The 20,957-nt window shown below is 44.7% G+C and overlaps 1 protein-coding gene across 1 annotated transcript in view; it reads right to left on the bottom strand.

The window, feature by feature from the left end:
- Positions 1-5,054: 5,054 nt before the first annotated feature.
- The window catches only part of LOC111958394 (roundabout homolog 2), a 49,693-nt gene continuing 33,790 nt past the window's right edge, over positions 5,055-20,957 (bottom strand). The window contains exons 8-27 of the mRNA XM_070437034.1: positions 19,768-19,939; positions 19,339-19,544; positions 17,810-17,891; positions 17,370-17,544; positions 13,565-13,731; positions 12,953-13,074; positions 12,603-12,819; positions 12,196-12,314; positions 11,333-11,516; positions 10,846-11,064; positions 10,475-10,517; positions 10,074-10,216; positions 9,723-9,849; positions 9,461-9,612; positions 9,103-9,241; positions 7,822-8,216; positions 7,349-7,462; positions 6,757-6,936; positions 6,304-6,443; positions 5,055-6,112 (exon numbers count right to left, since the gene is read on the bottom strand). Of these exons, the coding sequence (XP_070293135.1) occupies positions 5,972-6,112; positions 6,304-6,443; positions 6,757-6,936; positions 7,349-7,462; positions 7,822-8,216; positions 9,103-9,241; positions 9,461-9,612; positions 9,723-9,849; positions 10,074-10,216; positions 10,475-10,517; positions 10,846-11,064; positions 11,333-11,516; positions 12,196-12,314; positions 12,603-12,819; positions 12,953-13,074; positions 13,565-13,731; positions 17,370-17,544; positions 17,810-17,891; positions 19,339-19,544; positions 19,768-19,939 (3,237 nt within the window). The 3' untranslated portion in view covers positions 5,055-5,971. The remainder of the gene's footprint in view (positions 6,113-6,303; positions 6,444-6,756; positions 6,937-7,348; positions 7,463-7,821; positions 8,217-9,102; positions 9,242-9,460; positions 9,613-9,722; positions 9,850-10,073; positions 10,217-10,474; positions 10,518-10,845; positions 11,065-11,332; positions 11,517-12,195; positions 12,315-12,602; positions 12,820-12,952; positions 13,075-13,564; positions 13,732-17,369; positions 17,545-17,809; positions 17,892-19,338; positions 19,545-19,767; positions 19,940-20,957) is intronic.

The raw sequence follows: 20,957 nt of genomic DNA on the forward strand, positions 1-20,957 counted from the left end.
GGTCTTATGTAAAAAAATATATATATATTTCTTTCCATGATTTTACCAGGTAAATTGACTGAGAACACATTCTCATTTACAGCAACAACCTGGGGAATAGTTACAGGGGAGAGGGATGAATGAGCCAATTGTAAACTGGGGATTATTAGGTGACCATGCTGGTTTGAGGGCCAGATTACCAGGGTTAACACCCCTACTCTTACAATAAGTGCCATGGGATCTTTAATGACCTCAGAGATTCAGGACACCCGTTTAACATCCCATCCGAAAAACAGCACCCTACACAGGGCAGTGTCAATCACTCAATCACTGCCCTGGGGAATTGGGATATTTTTTAGACCAGAGGAAAGAGTGGCTCCTACTGGCCCTCCAACACCACTTCCAGCAGCATCTGGTCTCCCATCCAGGGTCTGACCAGGACCAACCCTGGTTAGCTTCAGAAGCAAGCCAGCAGTGGTATGCAGGGTGGTAAGCTGCTGTTGTTGTCTAAGAACACTTTGGGGGCCAAATAAAACCACCCGCGCGGGTCACCAGTTGGGGAACCCTGGCTTACACTACACTGTAGCGCAGTATTTGAATGATTTATTTTACAGTGCATTCGGAAAGTATTCAGACCCCTTGACTTTTTCTACATTTTGTTACGTTACAGCCTTATTTAAAAATGTATTTCATTGTTTTTTCCCCTCATCATCTACACACAATAGCCCATAATGACAAAGCAAAAACAAGTTTTTATACATTTTTGCAAATGTATAAAAAATAAATGCTGAAATATCACATTTACATAAGTATTCAGACCCTTTACTCAGTACTTTGTTGAAGCACCTTTGGCAGCGATTACTACCTGAAGTCTTCTTGGGTATGATGCTACAAGCTTGGCGACTGTACATCCATCAAGATTAATTGTCAGATTCAACAGAAGATCTCTTTGTTTCTTGGGACCTAGAACTAGCATCTCTGTTTTGTCTGAGTTTAAAAGTAGAAAACTGTCCGCCATCCACTTCCTTATGTCTGAAACACAGGCTTCCAGGGAGGGAAATTTTGGGGCTTCACCAAGCTTCATCGAAATGTACAGCTGTGTGTCATCCGCATAGCAGTGAAAGTTAACATTATGTTTCCGAATGACATCACCAAGAGGTAAAATATATAGTGAAAACAATAATGGTCCTAAAACGGAGCCTTGAGGAACAGCGAAATTTACAGTTGATATGTCAGAGGACAAACCATCTACAGAGACAAACTGATATCTTTCCGACAGATAAGATCTAAACCAGGCCAGAACTTGTCCGTGTAGACCAATTTGGGTTTCCAATCTCTCCAAAAGAACGTGGTGATCGATGGTATCAAAAGCAGCACTAAGGTCTAGGAGCACGAGGACAGATGCAGAGCCTCGGTCTGACGCCATTACAAGGTAATTTACCACTGGGTAGGTCCTTGGGTAGGTGGAGGGAGTTTGGAAGTGCATCTAGGAATCTTTGGGTTGTCTGAGAATTTATAGCACGGCTTTTGATGATCCTTGGTTGGGGTCTGAGCAGAATATTTGTTGCTAATGCAAACGTAATAAAATGGTGGTCTAATAGTCCAGGATTATGAGGAAAAACATTAAAATCCACAACATTTATTCCACGGGACAAAACTAGGTCCAGAGTATGAATGTGGTCCGGAGACATGTTGAACAAAACCCACTGAGCCGTTGGTGCCGATCTTTATCAAGGCTGTCAATAATCTCGGACCCCACTGTATATATATATATATATACAGTGGGGAGAACAAGTATTTGATACACTGCCGATTTTGCAGATTTTCCTACTTAAAAAGCATGTAGAGGTCTGTAATTTTTATCATAGGTACACTTCAACTGTGAGAGACGGAATCTAAAACAAAAATCCCGAAAATCACATTGTATGATTTTTAAGTAATTAATTTGCATTTTATTGCATGACATAAGTATTTGATCACCTACCAACCAGTAAGAATTCCGGCTCTCACAGACCTGTTAGTTTTTCTTTAAGAAGCCCTCCTGTTCTCCACTCATTACCTGTATTAACTGCACCTGTTTTGAACTCGTTACCTGTATAAAAGACACCTGTCCACACGATCAATCAAACAGACTCCAACCTCTCCACAATGGCCAAGACCAGAGAGCTGTGTAAGGACACAGGGATAAAATTGTAGACCTGCACAAGGCTGGGATGGGCTACGGGACAATAGGCAAGCAGCTTGGTGAGAAGGCAACAACTGTTGGCGCAATTATTAGAAAATGGAAGAAGTTCAAGATGACGGTCAATCACCTCGGTCTGGGGCTCCATGCAAGATATCACCTCGTGGGGCATCAATGATCATGAGGAAGGTGAGGATCAGCCCAGAACTACACGGCAGGACCTGGTCAATGACCTGAAGAGAGCTGGGACCACAGTCTCAAAGAAAACCATAGTAACACACTACGCCGTCATGGAATAAAATCCTGCAGCGCACGCAAGGTCCCCCTGCTCAAGTCAGCGCATGTCCAGGCCCGTCTGAAGTTTGCCAATGACCATCTGGATGATCCAGAGGAGGAATGGAGAGAGGTCATGTGGTCTGATGAGACAAAAATATAACTTTTTGGTCTAAACTCCACTCGCTGTGTTTGGAGGAAGAAGAAGGATGAGTACAACCCCAAGAACCCATCCCAAACGTGAAAGCATGAGGTGGAAACATCATTCTTTGGGGCTGCTTTTCTGCAAAGGGGACAGGACGACTGCACCGTATTGAGGGGAGGATGGATGGGGCATGTATCGCAAGATCTTGGCCAACAACCTCCTTCCCTCAGTAAGAGCATTGAAGATGGGTCGTGGCTGGGTCTTCCAGCATGACAACGACCCGAAAACACACAGCCAGGGCAACTAAGGAGTGGCTCCGTAAGAAGCATCTCAAGGTCCTGGAGTGGTCTAGCAGTCTCCAGACCTGAATCCAATAGAAAATCTTTGAGGAGCTGAAATTCCGTATTGCCCAGCGACAGCCCCGAAACCTGAAGGATCTGGAGAAGGTCTGTATGGAGGAGTGGGCCAAAATCCCTGCTGCAGTGTGTGCAAACCTGGTCAAGAACTACAGGAAACGTATGCATCTCGTAATTGCAAACAAAGGTTTCTGTACCAAATATTAAGTTCTGCTTTTCTGATGTATCAAATACTTATGTCATGCAATAAAATGCCAATTAATTACTTAAAAATCATACAATGTGATTTTCTGGATTTTTGTTTTAGATTCCGTCTCTCACAGTTGAAGTGTACCTATGATAAAAATTACAGACCTCTACATGCTTTGTAAGTAGGAAAACCTGCAAAATCGTCAGTGTATCAAATACTTGTTCTCCCCACTGTATATATATATATTTGTGTGTGTGTTTCGTTAGGCTGAAGATGTCTGTCAACAGCCAGTGATTTGTTGAGAGTTCTTTTAATATAAATGCCATTTAGAATAAATACACTTTTATCCAAAGCAACTTACATCTGTGAGTGCATAAATATATACATATTTTTTGTACACATTTTGAATTAATTTACTAGCTCTTTTTCTCAAATTTTGAGTCATGCTTGAGCAAGTTAAGAGACAAAAAATGCTCCATTATGACAGCGTCTGTGTGGCATGATGTGGTCTTCCGAGTGGCGCAGCGGTCTAAGACGCTGCATCTCTAGTGCTAGAGGTGTCACTATAGACTCTGGTTCAATTCCAGGCTTTATCACACCTGGCCGTGATTGGGAGTCCCATAGGGCGGTGCACAATTGGCCCAGCTTTGTCTGGGTTAGGGTAGGCTGTCATTGTAAATAATAATTTGTTCTTAGCTGACTTGCCTAGTTAAATAAAATTTAAAATGATCTGCACATCCTATGTACACTATGTAACAGCCACTAGATGGTGCCTTCTATCAAGTCATACATCCACATATGGAGCCAGTTCCGCAGCCCTCTATTACTCATCTGGCCAACTGGTCATCCTCCACATGGTAACGGACTCTGAAGTATTTAGTCAACGGTACATGGGATCATCTCTGCAAATTCTCTCCATGATGACAACCGTGCTTGATTTATAATCTAAATCACATTACATTCATAATCCCATCATCTGCCATTGATATCAAACATTTAGGTATTTGATGTTCTTACTGTGTGTTCATGGTTGACCTTTTCTATATGAATCTCTACTCAACAGATCAGTTCATCATATACAACTGATCAGGGTTGGAGTCAATTCCAGTCAATAAAAAATAAAACAAACTCCAAAATAAAATTGAATCGAAAAGCATTGAAGAGAATTGGAATTTTAGTGTACCTCCTGAATTAACAAATTTATATGAAATTGACCCCAACCSTGCCCCGGATATAAAAACATCTCAGTGGATATTTGTTTATTTCTGTTCCTATATTTATGATGGAAAAACATTCTATACAGACAAACCCCTACATGTACTTACCTAACAACAGGATCTTAAGCGGAGGTTTTCAGAATGGCTTGAGACCGACCGTATTGAAAGATAACTGCATGGATTTATGATTGATACCAGTGTACCAGTCACTAGAGACACAGAATAAAGGAGGTTCATATTGTACACAGAGGAGCTTTTAGAGACCCGGGAATAGTGTGTCTCAGGTGGAACAGCTCACATGCCCCTCTCTCTCCCAACCTCATCCACCACGCTCCCAGCCATGTCAGTTGATTTAACACCTCACATATCCTGCCCAATATTCCACACAAAATAAACACATCTCCCTCCTCTGGCTACCTTTTAGCTGTAGAATATCCCTGCCTGATCCAGTTCTCTACTGTAGTTTTGTGTTGGGTTGTCCCCCTCAACACCTTACTGTTAACTACTTTCTACTGTCTGGTAGAAAACCCAATCTGAAATCTGTCTGGGTTTAGCAGTTAACAATTACATCAAATTCAGTGCAGTGGCACAATACAAAGAACCCAGGGAAAAGGGTACTTTTTTCTTGTAAATGTGAATCAATATAGCAGGTTTTTAGGATAGGATTACCTACACTAGATCGATTCCAGGAAACAGTCTAGAGAAACATGTCTTTAGAGTAACAAATGTTTTATTGGTATTTTTTAACAAATCATTCCACTGATGACAGAACATAACAATTGGTGTTTAACAAGGGTATAGGTTCACACATTTTCAGCATCACAACCTAAAATGACAAGGCTATTTCATCTGCTGTTGAAAAGATCGATATGCCTGTTTAGAAGAAGCAGGAGGTTGACTCCACAATGACAGCACGCGCGAGAGAGAAAGAGAAACTGTAAACACACTCACAGAACCTCACAGATGCCCAACTATCAGGTCTTGTTAACAGAGTTTCTGCCTCATATCCTTTCATTACACAAACATCACCATGGTAAACAATAAACATAAGGTACATTCAAACATCTGATGTATAATATCTATAGTCATTTTAAGACTTTCTTTCCCTTTTCTTAAAATACAATATATTATCTTTATCCCAGGTCATGTTTAAAAAAAGTTGCAAAGATGTTTATATACAGAGGCAGGACATCAAATCACATACAAATTATGAATAAATAAAAAACACAAATATGAACTAATATTGAAAAAGCAGGTGGCAAGCCTAAATGCTTTCACTTTTGTATTCAGCTCTTCTTTGACACCATGGCAACAGGCTGGATTTCAGCAAAAGTGGAAGCAGCAAAACAACCTTTTAAAAAACACATGGCGGAGAACTTCACATCACATAATGTGCTTCCAGCTACATGAGGTTCTGAAAGTAAACKAACACACAACACAATCATCCCATGGGACTGGTGCCAAAAACAAATCCTGACACTGTAATTTAGCCAAGGTTTAGCCACACAAATATGWGTATTCCATTTATGTTGAGCTCTCATAAATCTACTGACCCCCCATATTTGCCTACATCTATGCCATTGTCAAAACATTAGTTTGACATGTCCATAATCTACCCTGTGCAACATACTATAGATGGAAACACTGCAGTCTTGATTTGGAATTAATATTGTTTGTATTAAACATGTTGGATAAACCATACCAGATTCGTAGAGAAATTAAAGCAGCGGAGAGCCAGGTGTGTCTTGGGCCAGTGGGTCTCTTGTCTCTCTGTGCCACACCAATCAACACTTATTAAGACCCAAACTTGTCTTGGATAATTACCAAATCATTGCCTTACATTAACCCACTAGAGTACTAGACTTTAGGAGGACAACAACACTGATAACAACTATAGGACTAAGATCATGTCTCTACTGAGCCAGACCAGGTAGTCCTGCTGTCCTTCATACTGGACTCACCTCGTCCCTCCTCCGGACAGCTCCAGGCCCTCTCTGTCCAGTTGAAGCCCGCAAGGAGGCCCCTCCACCAAGGGAACCGTAGCCTGACATCTGGCCCCGGGGCAAAAAGCTGGATGGGCAGTACAGGATTACACCCTCATCTGCAGATGACAATATGCAATCACTCAAAAGTGCAGCTGGAATTATATGGGTCAGATTCTAAGTGCTGAACCAGACTAGACCTTCCACCATCTCTGTCCACCTGAGTAGAGGGGATTGCTGCTAGATATGTGTGCTTAAACCAATGGATTATTTTAAGTCCACAGAGGATTTGTATGCGTATGAATGTAGACGGAGCATTACTAGACCTCAATCACAATATGTGTCTGTGGTTGTGGCTTTTATAATACTGTAATGTATGTGTATTTGCATATTTTGTATTAATTAGCATTCATTAGATGGTTTGATGCATACCTTGTGAGCCCCACATGGCAGGCCCCCTCTTATGGGGTGAGGGGTAGTCTCCTCTCCCCTGCAGAGTCGGCGAGTTGTCCGCCGACGATGTCCGGCTGCAGCCCAGCACATCAGCCAGGAGATGCAGGGGGTCGTCTGCTGCAGGGGGTGGGGCCGGCGGAGGGGGCAGGTCTGCACAGACTGATTGACAGCTCATGATAAAAAAAAACACTGCCTTCATTTGACCTAACAGGTTGCCTCTTTTAAGCACTGCGGTCTATCTATTCACACTTGGATGTACACTATAGGACTTTAACCATACTTACTGGATAAGACCATCTGTTAAATGAGCAAAATGTAAATAGCCTGTACTGTAAGGATGTGGCTTGAATCCCAAGGCGGGAATGTTACTCATGTGCATTTAAAAACCTCCTCTAGCAAAATACCAAGAAGTTAGAGCCAGTWAGAGACATTTCTAAGTTCTTGCAAATAATAAGCTGGGGTAACTTGTTATTCCAAAAGCTGTGTGTGTTGCCTTGTATAAAAGCCTCTCCAAAGAGAATATATGATATGAAGATAACATAAATGGAGTCCACTGTCCAATATGTCTTACCTGCTTGGTCATGCAGCTCTCGTCGGTGCTGGCCCTCCCTGAGGACTTTCTTCTTGCTCCTGGTTCTGTGCCCCTGAGTAGCATGAGCATACTCAGCCAGGAAAGGAGATTGTCCTGACAGAAAAGAACAGTGATGTCATCATCAAGTAGACATTCAGAGGGAATAAAAGACACAGCGCCATCTTCATATGCAAATACTTCGTGTTAACATAACATGACAACATTGATAAGTATGCAGTTATGGATTAGCCTGGTAGCAGATCGGTGTGTGCTTTAGCCAACTCCTCTTGTRCAGTTCATTATCATGCCAAACACAGACTGTATGCATGGCATGGCAATACATGACAAAGGACGTGGCTAAGGCACATACAGTTCTGTGACGAGGCTGGTCATTTTCAAGAGGCTAGCTACACATATAAATAATTATCCTATGCATTAGAACTATGAGAGGGGGACAGGTGTGTACAACTAACCTCCTCCGCCACTCCTCTCTGAAATATAGCTCTCCCCCATGAAGGTGTCTCCCCATTGGTTGGTGTGGTATGGCCCGCTGACATCATATGGCCCGCTGACATCCTCCTTATTGGCAAACAGGTTGGGGTTGGAATGGGAGACCTGGGAACTGGGCCCGTAGCAGGCCAGCAGGTCAAAATGCTGCAGCGGGGGGCTGTCGTTGGGGTTGAGGGGGTGTGTCTCCTCCTGAGGGGAGGGGGGAAGTATGGCTGTGGACCGCAGGCTGGAGGTGGAGCCCTGGGTCAGCTCCTCTCTTCTGGAGGAGGGCAGGCTGYGTAACTCATCCCTGGAGCCTTCCATCAGGTAGGTCCTGGCTGGCAGCGGGGGACACCAGTCCTCCTCATCCTCATCTGAGCTACTGGGAGCAGGAGGAAGAGGAGAAAAGACCCCTGGTTTAACAACTAAGAGGACCTGACACATTGAGTGAAAAACATTGTCAGTAAGACCCCAGTATAAATCAAGGGGTCTATCTTACACAATACTTGTACTTCATCATCAAGAAAAGTCTTCGAGGCACATTAACAGAGACAGTAACAGTAGTTGACAGAGTTACATTTTAAAAGAGGAACCAGCAGCATTGGGTTACAAAACACAAGAGTGACTTCAAATGATTTATGTTGCCGTGACAACGTCAGAGGACATCAGAGCAGATTTAATAGAGGACATGTTATTGAAACAGGAAAGTGCTAATCCACACTGTCAGACGGTGGCTAATGTCATTACAAAAGACGATGTACAGTCAGAGCAGCTAGGTCCCCCCAGTTATGGTCACAATCTCATCTGTCACAGTCAGTTAGAGGACACTCTACACTCCCCCTGATGTAGCCACAATAAGAGTCTCTCCTGAGCCTCCAGACAAGAATGTTTTTAACTCCAACTTTAACCATAGTAAACATCATGAGAGTTTACAATCTGGTTTGAATCGGAGGACAGGTTCTGGCCCTAATGTCACGAACTCTTGCTATATAGTTCAGGTAAACTATCAGGTCAAAGAGTGCAAGACATACATTCAATATAAACACAGCCCTCATATGAGGGTGTCAGAGAATAGATGAAAAGGACACATCAGGAAAAATCACAATGAGTTATGGAGAAAAGGTTCAAAATGTAACAACTACAGCACTCCTGGTTTTCCTTCCCTCTACTGCCATTTCCCTCCATACACCGTTAGTTCCCTCATCTGTACTTAACAAGCTATCCCATGGGAGGGTGTCTACAGGGGATATGGCGCTAGGTGTTACCTGTTCCTCCCCTCATCCCTGTCTCTCGTTGTGTAACCCCGTTCTTTATTAGCAGGCAGTGGTAGAGACAGCACGTCCTCCCAGTTGAGTGGTGCAGGCTTGGATGGAGGACACGTGGACCTCTGCTTCACCAGCTTGGCTACAGTAGAGAGACAGCAGACAACCCACACACTTATTTAAATCAAGCTGAGGAGAACATTAGAAATTAGCTATGTTAAACATATGTATGTACCATACGTTTGTGTACAGCATACGAACACCCACATTAACTATGCAACAAAGTTAGCTATATCCTCACTAACGAGCATTCCATGAGCCCTTAACTACAGTACATGAGAAGTGTAATAGCTGCCTGTACCATTGCTTGTCCTGGCGTACTGCAGCTTGGCGTACTCTCTAGACTGGACGGTCAACTGGTCCAGGTCCTGCTCCAGACCGAAGAGGCCAGAGTTGGAGAGGACGGGGGTAATGGCGTAGGGGTCAGGGCCCTGGGAGTAGGGGGTGTTGGAGCCCTGGGTGTAGGGGGTGTTGGAGCCCTGGTGTAGGGGGTGTTGGAGCCCTGGGTGTAGGGGGTGTTGGAGCCCTGGGTGTAGGGGGTGTTGGAGCCCTGGGTGTTGGAGTATTTGTTGTAGTAGGCTAAACCCTGCAGGTCCTCGGCAGCAGCTGTATTGATGGTGCTGTAGATGGGACAGTCTGTGGACACTGAGCTGTACTTCTCAGACTGGCTCAGGTAATTGGAGATGCCAACTGCGGGACAGAAATAGAAAGTAAATTAAAAATGTAAAGTGGAACCCATTTCCTTGAATGAACCACTTCATCTTCCCTCTGCAATTTCCTGGTCAATAACAAAAGCTCAAATAGGTTCCATCATTTGAGCAGCAATGGCGGCTTATTACTATTAATTTTGCCTCTGTTCAAACTACTGCATTTTATCCCACCCTAAGTTGCAAGAAGTGACTGTGGGCTCTCACCATTGTAGTATCTGTCTGTAGAGTCCAGTTTGCCAGAGCAACAGTTGACTGAGTCTTTTCCATTGTGGGCAAGACCAGGGGCTGGCCAGGAGTCTGCTAGCCATGGGTAGTTCCCCATGTTGGAGCCCAGCATCCCTGGTCTACTGTAGGCAGATGGAGAGAACTAAAAGGTCAGATATTACTGTAAGTCTATGCTGTTTGTAATAAAAAGAGTCCACTCATTCCTTTACTTAGATTTGTGTGTGTTGGGTATATGTTAGATATTACTACACTGTCGGAGCTAGAAACACAAGCATTTCGCTACACTCGCAATAACATCTGCTAAACACTCGTATGTTACCAATTAAATTTGATTTGATTCTTGTTTACATTGAATATCTGAGTAAAACCAAGATCTCTACCTTCCGTTGCTGAGACCAGATCCTTCACTGTGAGCAAATCCAACTGCAGGAAAAACAACAAAAGCAATGGCTGCAATTAAAAACACATCTTACTCAAAGCAGTGGAGGCTGCTGAGGGGAATGGCATCAAACACATGGCAGCCATGCTGCGGAGTTTGACCTAGATACACTAAAAGGCATAGATCACAGCAACACTAGGATTCTGAACCCACAGATTACAACAAGTCACATTTTAAGACACTCAGATACCCAGACTTGGCAAACGTGATGGTGACAGGATTGGAACAGATTAGTGGTGTAATGCTAATGGTATTGTTTGTATGCTATGTGAATACAATGTTGGGGTTGAGGTTAAGGATGTTACAGTATACCTGCAGGTGTGTAGGCAAATGAGGTGGTGTAGTGTCCCAGCTCTTTCCTTCTGCGGTGGCGACAGTATAGCCAACCACTGAAGCCCATGAGCACCAGCCACGAGGCCACACCCAACCCAGCGATGAACGCTGGTTGGCTGACCACTCCCGTGATCTGCTCTGATAGACTGAGGCTGCTGTCTTTCTGCAGAGGGTCTGAAGGCATGTCCAGTGACAGGGCTGAATGATAGAGAGTTCAGGTTATCAGTCCGGGAAATTAATTTCCAATATGGCTTCCTGAATAAACAGACAACTAACTTACCCCATTGGTTTTCTAGCAAGAAGTGTTGATATACCGTATGCCAGTAACAAACAATTCAAAAACCTCAAGCCTCGTCTTTAGTAATCTACCATACTGACTGAGGACCAGGGTATTCATTGGCTATTAATGTTGGCTATTAATGTTGCATCTAAGGAAGGGTCTCTTCTAGTGGTACAGCTGACTCACTGAGGACCAGGTCTATAGGTGGGCTGTGTTCACCCACTCCCAAGTTGGTGACTGCAGCCACCATCACACTGTACTGGAGGTCTGGCAGCAGCCCAGTCAGTAGGATGGAGAACCCCGCTCCATCAACTGTCCTGTTGATATGGCTCTCTGTCTTCAACTCAGTGTCACTCCCCAGGCACCAGACCTGGCAGACAGAGAAACAAGCTTGATAATGAGTGGTGGAGAGAGAAACTCTGGAGGAACAGAAATGGGACAGAAACTCCGGAGGGACAGAAATGGGACAGAAACTCCAGAGAGGCAGAAACGACATACAACATTTAATAACACTAGAAGCATCAAGTCGATCATGTTGCCAAGAGGACAACTGAACCAGAAGTGGAGATATTTTGTTGCTAGCCGGCACGACATGGGGATACGATAGGCTTTAAAACGCCTTTCCAGAAAAGTCTGAGAAAATACGTTTATTTTTGTTGACTGCAAAGCAAACCAAGGGGAGATCCAATCGACAAGATGAGGACAAGTGATTTAAATCTGAGGACTATTAGTTAAATTGTGTTTTTGCATCCTACAGAAGTGTTGCTGTTAACTGATACTAAGCAGGCAGCAATGTGCAATGTTTAATTAAAACCACTAGCACAGCATTTCTGTTTAGCACAGCATGTTTTGGCAACAAGGATAAAACCGACTGCTTAAAATCAGCACATTGATGATTCAAACAAATAATACATTTTCTCTTTCCCACGACCAGCTGTAGTGACTCATTAACTGCCCACTTTTCACTAAAATAATATCAGACAGTAGTCTAGAGTAGCACTTTCCTCCAGCCAGGTACAGCTTCAACAGTCTCCACTCTGTAATCTTACCTTGTACTCCAGGACTGTACCACTCTGAACATCAGCGGGGGGAGGTTCCCAGGAGACACTGATGCTAGAGCTGTTGCTGAGCTGGACCACCGACACAGCCTGCGGGGGAGCACTTAACACTGGAAGGATGTGAACATGGACAGCTGTCAGTTAATGAGACCCAGGAAATCAAAAGAGACTTTGGTCAATAAAATAGATTTTCCTATACGCATGTGCTGTGGTGTCCTACAGTAACACATCACAGCATTGAGTCATTTTAGAAGCAAACAAATCTTTATAAATCTAAGGGAAAGTCTGAGGAAAATGGATTCTTACTGCCCTTGCAGCAACAATAAAATGTAGTGAACTGCTGTATGCCTACAGACTTCTCAGAGAAGGACCGTCCTGCATCCCGCTGCGTGCCTTACCCTCCTCAGGGGTGCGTAGCTGCACCAGGGGGCTGTCCAGTCCCTGCAGCTCGTTGAAGTAGGGGCGGACCTTCACCTCGTACTCTGTGTCCGTGTGCAGGTCTGATAGGACAGTGGTGAGCTCAGGCCCCACTTTCACATCCTGGACTAACCAGGCACTGCCAGTGGAGCGGTACAGCAGCCTGTATCCCTGCACGTACTGAGACTGACGTGCCACCTGACCAATGACAGAACACAGGGGGAGGGACATAGAGGTGGTTAATTATATATTTCCCGAGATATTATAAAGTATGGAGCACAGTACAAGTTGCATATTGTTTCTCCAGGTTATGACACTCAGTTTTACTCACAGTCCAGGAGACCTGGGCACTGCTGGGTGATAGGACCACAGGCTTCTGCAGGTAGAGAGACACCTCCCCTAGTTCTCTCTGCACCTGTCTGCGGTCTACCCCCTGCTCTGTAGGACTCCCATCTACAACACCACAAGAGAACTGCACTCAGAACAGCCTGACGTCATACCACACTGCACTGAGAACAGCCTGACATCATACCACACTGCACTGAGAACAGCCTGACATCATACCACACTGCACTGAGAACAGCCTGACACCATAAGAACACACAGCAAGCTTGAGACCCCAGCCTGAACGTCATAAAAACCACATACTGCACTGAGAACAGCCTGACATCATACCACACTGCACTGAGAACAGCCTGACATCATACCACACTGCACTGAGAACAGCCTGACATCATATCACACTGCACTGAGAACAGCCTGACATCATACCACACTGCACTGAGAAAAGCTTGATGTCATACCACACTTTACTGAAAACATCCTAATGTCATAACACACTGCACTCAGAACAGCCTAACATCACAGAACACTTTCCAACGAAAAAGTCCAAGTGATTGAGTGATTATACACATATTATATGCTGTTCTGTGTCCATACTGACCCTGTGTCCTGATGGGTTCAGAGATTGGGCTGGGGTCACTCAGACCGTAGGAGTTGACTGCTCGGACGATGAACAGGTAGACAGTGTTTGGGTACAGGCCGATGACGGTGTGCTTCTCCTGTTTCACGTGGTCAGCTACCGTCTGCCACACACTGCCAACGGATTGGCTGGGAAATAACATTAATCAATTACAGGTTGAATTCTGGGATTATTGTCTGGCCTTGTCCTTATCCCGATATGATAAATAACGCAACAATGAGTGTGGTTTGACAATTTGGGTCCACTAGCATAGATGAATGTTGGGTAAATTAATGATATTATCGTCTCAGTCCAGTGAGGACCTATAGTACATATTACCTAGTCTATGGTATGATTTGTCCAGTCAATTACCCAGTGAGTGATAACCGACCAGTCAAAATGCGTTAGCATGCTTCATTTCTCGCAATGTGTGCTCGCAAACTCCCTTAAAAGACCTTCACTTGAAAAACAAGAAAAAGCGTCAATAGTACTGTTTGACCATTTTTAGAAGCCGTAGCCAGTAAACACTTCCTCAAAATAGTCTGAATTAATCTAAAATAACTCCAGAAATCTGTCATTAATTTTGACGTTTTTGCGGAGGATTTCTTAGTTGCGTAATTTACTACTAAGATGTTTGGTGTAGTCTTTCTCAATTAAAGAATTTGCATGAAAACGAGTCGTCTCTGGTTGAATGACAAAAAATAAGAATCCCTACTGTTGACCAATCACTGATGAAGGGATGAAAACTTCGGCTCCGAAGAAGAAAAATGTGTGCCCGAACAGGCGAAAAAACCTTTCTGAAGTACAAAACGAACAAAAACACATCAGAAAATGTTGTCATAATATATGCACGAATTCTTCCGAACTGTTTCGATTCTTCTTCCGAACCAGCCCCGTCGCTGACCAGGATGTCTTGCTCCCAGACAGACTAAATAACTTTTTTGCTCGCTTTGAGGACAATACAGTGCCACTGACACGGCCCGCTACCAAAACCTGCGGGCTCTCCTTCACTGCAGCCGAGGTGAGTAAAACATTTAAACGTGTTAACCCTCGCAAGTCTGCAGGCCCAGACGGCATTCCCAGCCGCTGGTGTGTTTAGTACATTTCAATCAATCCTTATCCAAGTCTGCTGTTCCCACATGCTTCAAGAGGGCCACCATTGTTCCTGTTCCCAAGAAAGCTAAGGTAACTGAGCTAAACGACTACCGCCCCGTAGCACTCACTTCCGTCATCATGAAGTGCTTTGAGAGACTAGTCAAGGACCATATCACCTCCACCTACCTGACACCCTAGACCCCACTCCAATTTGCTTACGGACCCAATAGGTCCACAGACGACATAATCGCAACCACACTGCACACTGCCCTAACCCATCTGGACAAGAGGAATACCTATGTGAGAATGCTGTTCATCGACTACAGCTCAGCATTTAACACCATAGTACCCTCCAAATCGTCATCAAGCTCGAGACCCTGGGCTCGACCCCGCCCTGTGCAACTGGGTCCTGGACTTCCTGACGGGCCGCCCCCAGGTGGTGAGGGTAGGTAACAACATCTCCACCCCACTGATCCACACTGGGCCCCACAAGGGTGCGTTCTGAGCCCTCTCCTGTACTCCCTGTTCACCACGACTGCGTGGCCAGCGCGCCTCCAACTCAATCATCAAGTTTGCGGACGACATACAGTGGTAGGCTTGATTACCACAACGACAAGACGGCCTACAGGGAGGAGGTGAGGGCCCTCGAGTGTGGTGTCAGGAAAATAACCTCACACTCAACGTCAACAAAACAAAGGAGATGATTGTGGACTTCAGGAAACAGGCAGAGGGAGCCACCCCTATCCACATCGACGGGACAGTAGTAGAGAAGGTGGAAAGTTTTAAGTTCCTCAGTGTACACAATCAGACAAACTGAATTGGTCCACCCACACAGACAGTGTTGTGAAGAAGGCGCAGCAGCGCCTCTTCAACCTCAGGAGGCTGAGAGAATTCGGCTTGTCACCAAAAGCACTCACAAACTCTACAGATGCACAATCGAGAGCATCCTGTCGGGCTGTATCACCGCCTGGTACGGCAACTGCTCCGCCCACAACCGTAAGGCTCTCCAGAGGGTAGTGAAGTCTGCAAAACGCATCACCGGGGGCAAACTACCTGCCCTCCAGGACACCTACACCACCGATGTCACAGGAAGGCCATAAAGATCATCAAGGACAAAACCACCCGAGCCACTGCTGTTCACCCCGCTATCATCCAGAAGGCGAGGTCAGTACAGGTGCACTAAAGCAGGGACCGAGAGACTGAAAAACAGCTTCTCATTATCTCAAGCATCATGACTGTTAAACAGCCACCACTAACATTTAGTGGCCGCTGCCAACATACTGACTCAACTCCAGCCACTTTAATAATGGGAATTGATGGAAATTATGTAAAAATGTATACTAGCCACTTTAAACAATGCCACTTAATATAATGTTTACATACCCTACATTAGTCATCTCATATGTATACGTATATACTGTACTCTATATCATCTACTGCATCTTGCCATCTTTATGTAATACATGTATCACTAGCCACTTTAAACTATGCCACTTTATGTTTATATACCCTACATTACTCATCTCATATGTATATACTGTACTCTATACCATCTACTATCTTGCCTATGCCGTTCTGTACCATCACTCATTCATATTCTTTATGTACATATTCTTTATCCCTTTACACTTGTGTGTATAAGGTAGTAGTTGTGGAATTGTTAGGTTAGATTACTTGTTGGTTATTACTGCATTGTCGGAACTAGAAGCACAAGCATTTCGCTACACTCGCATTAACATCTGCTAACCATGTGTATGTGACAAATAAAATTTGATTTGATTTGTTTTGTCTGGAAAGCATGTGGACGCCTTAAGGAAGCAGCGCTAGAATCTGACCTGCTCCTTAACTACAATAGGTGTCAGATAAGCGGCGGCAGGTAGCCTAGTGGTTAGAGCGTTGGACTAGTAACCGAAAGTTTGCAAGATCGAACCCCCGAGCTGACAAGGTAAAAAAAAAAACGGTCGTTTACAGTTAACCCACTGTTCCTGTCATTGAAATAAGAATTGTTCATTAGTTAATAAAGGTAAAAATAAGACCTGAGTAACAATCTGCCCTCTGCTATCCTCCAACCATCCTCTCTTCTCTCATTAAGCCCTGTCTCTAGCCCTAGGAGGGTTAGTGGATTGGGATACTTAGAGACGTCCACATCCAGCAGATAGCTCTATTTAAAGACTCTGTTAGATGAAGTTTGAGGAAAGTAGCTAACAGCTACCCATGGGAATGTCTTGTCTCAAACTGTGCTGTCAGTCTCAGTGCCAGGCAGCTTGTTGGCCTGTATGTGTGTCTGGCTCTGCCTGCCCAGAGCCTCTGCCCTCTCTGCGATAAGAGTCTCTCCTTCCCAGGTCGGTGCCGTCCAGGACCACAGGGAAAATGATGCTTTTTTCTTCATGCAACTGATTCTATGCTTTATGCTTTTATTTAATCTGCCATGGCGCGTTTCCCTTCACGTCATTATTTCCTGCCATTGTAGCACATGTATGTTAAACCAAATGGAGAATCTCTGTATGTGAATACAAATCAAGGACACAACTGATATAGCAACAGACCTAGAAAGACGCCAGTACCCAGCATTGAAATAGAAATCCCCTATTTATATAGTACCCTGCAGAGCCATGTATTAAGAGAGGTTGGTGTTTGGTGTGGTTTCTAAATATATGTCTCTGTTACCCAGTCCTTGCATGTCATACCGTACCTGAAGGCCTCGATGATGTAGGAGGTGACAGCGGCCCCACCCTCGTGGGGGTTGGACTGCCAGGTGAGGGTGACTGTATTCCTGGTCACATCCGTCACCACAGGCTTCTGGGGCGGCCCTGGCAGCTGGATGGACTCTGACACCCGGGGAACTGATGACCCAGGGGCTCCGTCCTCTGGAACACAAACAGGGATACGGCATGAGATAACATGAGACACAGTGGTGGTGTGTGATAATGGTAACTTGGTGTACCGGGATATAGTCTGAGTTTGACTGTTTATTTTTCAAGTCTATTGATATCTACACACAGTAGTGATAAATACTGTAGCTAAAGCAGGAAAGTAGGTTTCCATAAAGTATAATGTACATGTACTGTATCATTTGAAACCAATGGGGTTTGTATGGTTTTGTGAGGCGCCAAGGGGAGTGTGTGTGTTTACCTCTCATGGTGAGTGTCCCGCTCCAGCTCGACTCGCCCGTGGCGCTGGACACCACACAAGTGTACATTCCCGAATCCTTATTCTAGCAACAGAAAGGTGCATTTTAGCTCCCTTTCATGAGGAGAGGGGACCCAAAACATTGGAACCACAGTGCTTTAGATACTTTCTGTGTTTGTTAATCTGAGTGGAGCAAATCTCAGCGGAGCTCCTCTTTTTACTTATTAATTGCTTCTTTGTTCACTGCTTTGCCGCCGTCCTGAGACTCACTTTTAGAAGTGTAAAGTTAAAATATTTTATGAAATGCCACTTTGCCACAAAGCAGACATCACTCAGCCACAGTAGTAGTAGGAGTCATACGCGCTGAACACTCCTGAGAGAACAGCAGTCGAAATGTGATTCATCTCCCCATGTGCATGGTCTACCTCACAGGTGTCTAACTCATTCCACGGAGGGCCGAGTGTCTACGGGTTTTCACTCCTCCCTTGTACTTGATTAATGAATGAAGCTCACTTATTAGTAAGTCACTCCACTTACCTGGTTGTCTAGGTCTGAATTGAAAGGAAAAAACAAAAACCAGCAGACACTAGGCCCTCCATGGAATGAGTTTGACACCCCTGGTCTACCTGCTCTCCTTTTCCACAGAACTGTATGTATATATGTCCTCCACTGGCCAAATGGTGTTACTAACACTGGGCTGGCGGAGTGCCAGTCTACTGTAACCAACATAAATTCATGTTAGATCATTCACCACAGCATCGACCTCTGGTTTGTGGATTGGTAGTATGTGGACAGATGAACTCTTTGTGAGTTTAACCACTGCTGAAATATTGAAGACTAGGAGGGGGCATCGCTAGGCTAAATATTTTTAGCCCCTCTTTCTCCCTCTACATCTCGTCCTCTCCATTCCCCTCCCTCCCTCTCTCTCTCCATGCCAAGCTAATGCATCTCTTCTGTTCCATTGAGCGCAGTGACATGGCAGATTTCCCCTGCCTCAATGATGCATTGGACCTTGGGTTAATGTTCCAAGTTTGCTGAGCACCACTGCTGAGAGAGAGAGAGAGTTGTGCCAGAGATGTAATTAAAGGCTTTGAAATCGTTAATCATGCGTGACCACAGTCAATTAGCACAAACCATGCTGCTCTCCCCGCTCCGCACGCTCACCTCCAGGTGAGGCCACAGCACAAAAGGGCCATGGACTGCTCTTTCATCAAAGCAGAACACATTTACATTTACAAACAAGCCCCTTCATTAACATTACAATTACACACTGCATAGGCAGGTAATCGCGCCGGAGAGGTCGGTTTGAAATTCAGTTTCACCTTGATTTTTTTTCAACGCAGAGTGGTACTTATAATGGAGGAGAACATAAAAACATTTGTTGGTTGCCCTCTGGTTTTGGAAAAAGTACAAATGTAACAATGATGGATGGCAGGCATTTCTGTACAGCCACGCGATACTAATTTATTAATGAGGATCAAAAGACAATCAGATCACAGCCATATTTTTATTCCATGACATCATACACGTACCTCAACATTAGTGATCTGCAGTGTCCCGTTCTCCATCAGGGTCATGCGGGGGTCGTCCCCCACAATCCTCTCCCCGTCCTTTTCCCACATGATCCTTAGTGAGGGTCCACCAATCGCATGACACTGCAACTGGGCAACGGACCCCAGACCCAACGTCTGATTGGCTGGGCCTTGACGGATGATTGGTGGAACACGGTCTGAAGGACCTATGGGTGAGAGGGAAGAACAGACAGGATATTATGTCAGTGGGTCCTGTCACACACACTAATGTCCACTTTATTTGACAGTGGTTATGTAGAGCTGTCGAAGGCCATCTGCCCATCCATATATGTGTGTTGTAATATCAATATATTTTTGCTGGGCTCTCTTCTCCCAGTACCATATGTCCTTCCTCGTCTCAAAGTAACCCCCTCCATCCCTCAAACTCACCCCCTTCCACCTCCAGCAGGGCTTTGGTCAGGACACTTCCTGCTACACTGATGGCCTGGCAGATATAATACCCAGAATCCTCTAGGTGCACGTCGGTGATGGACAGCTCACCACTCATGGAAACAGAGTAGCGGCCGGACTGGGAGAGGGGCTGGCCAGGAAACAACAGCATCTATACACACACACACAGAGAAAGAAAAACTTGCATCTTAGCTAGTGATGAATCAGAGAGATGGTGTATCCATGCATTATATAGCCATCACTTTTCCAACACAATACAGAATAGCAGGAGAACTACAGACTTTTGGTTTGGTCTGTTGGCTTGATGTGAGCTGACAGATGCTTTACACACGGCCAGAGTGATGAGAGGGGGAGATGGGCATGAATAGGGGGAAGGGACAGCCTTCCATCCATCCATCCATTTCATTCCTCTAAGAGGCTTAGACTGAGTGAGAGGACCAGGGCTATAAGGTCACAAGATAATCCCAAAAGTACAGCAAACCGCTTCACAAACAGGGGACCAGGCACATCAACTATCAAATAGACTGGAACACATAMAAATTTATTCAGAGAGCCTCAGGCCAACTTCCCCCTGCCTGGTGGATCTGAGGGTTAACTCCTCTATGTTCTCTACTAGAACCATCTAGACTAAGTAATCTTGATTGTTCCCCCGCTGTTATCAGAATGTTATCATTAGGTATTTATAGTAAGTTATAATGATAGAAGGTTTTAAACATAGTGTTTCTGTGCCTATTTCCGAAGGAGGCAGCTCCTCTCCCACCTGATGTAGCTCATCTGAGTCACTCCCCTCATCTACCCTTCCTCCCCCTCTCTTCATCTGTCTGCAGGTAACAGTGACTTCCTCGCCAACGCATTTCCTGTGATTTCTTCCAACACCTATTGGTTGTCGCCTCTCACAGCCAAATACAAACGAGCTCCCTCCCTCATTTCACCTCGGCCAACGTCTCTTTAAGAGCACGGGCAATCAAGAAAAATGTGTGAAAAGCATTGTTAAATCGAACAATTCCCCAGCTTGTTTCAAGCTGAGAGAAATCAAATGAGTCACCACCAAACAAACATGGTGAGAAAACTATTTGTCTGCTGCTGATCAAAATAAGGCTAAAACAAATCAAAATCCTACTTAAATGTGACATAACATCATTACTTTGTTGATCAGTTTAAAGTGCCAT

This window comes from Salvelinus sp. IW2-2015, linkage group LG4p, assembly GCF_002910315.2.
Source record: "Salvelinus sp. IW2-2015 linkage group LG4p, ASM291031v2, whole genome shotgun sequence".
Lineage (NCBI taxonomy): Eukaryota > Metazoa > Chordata > Actinopteri > Salmoniformes > Salmonidae > Salvelinus > Salvelinus sp. IW2-2015.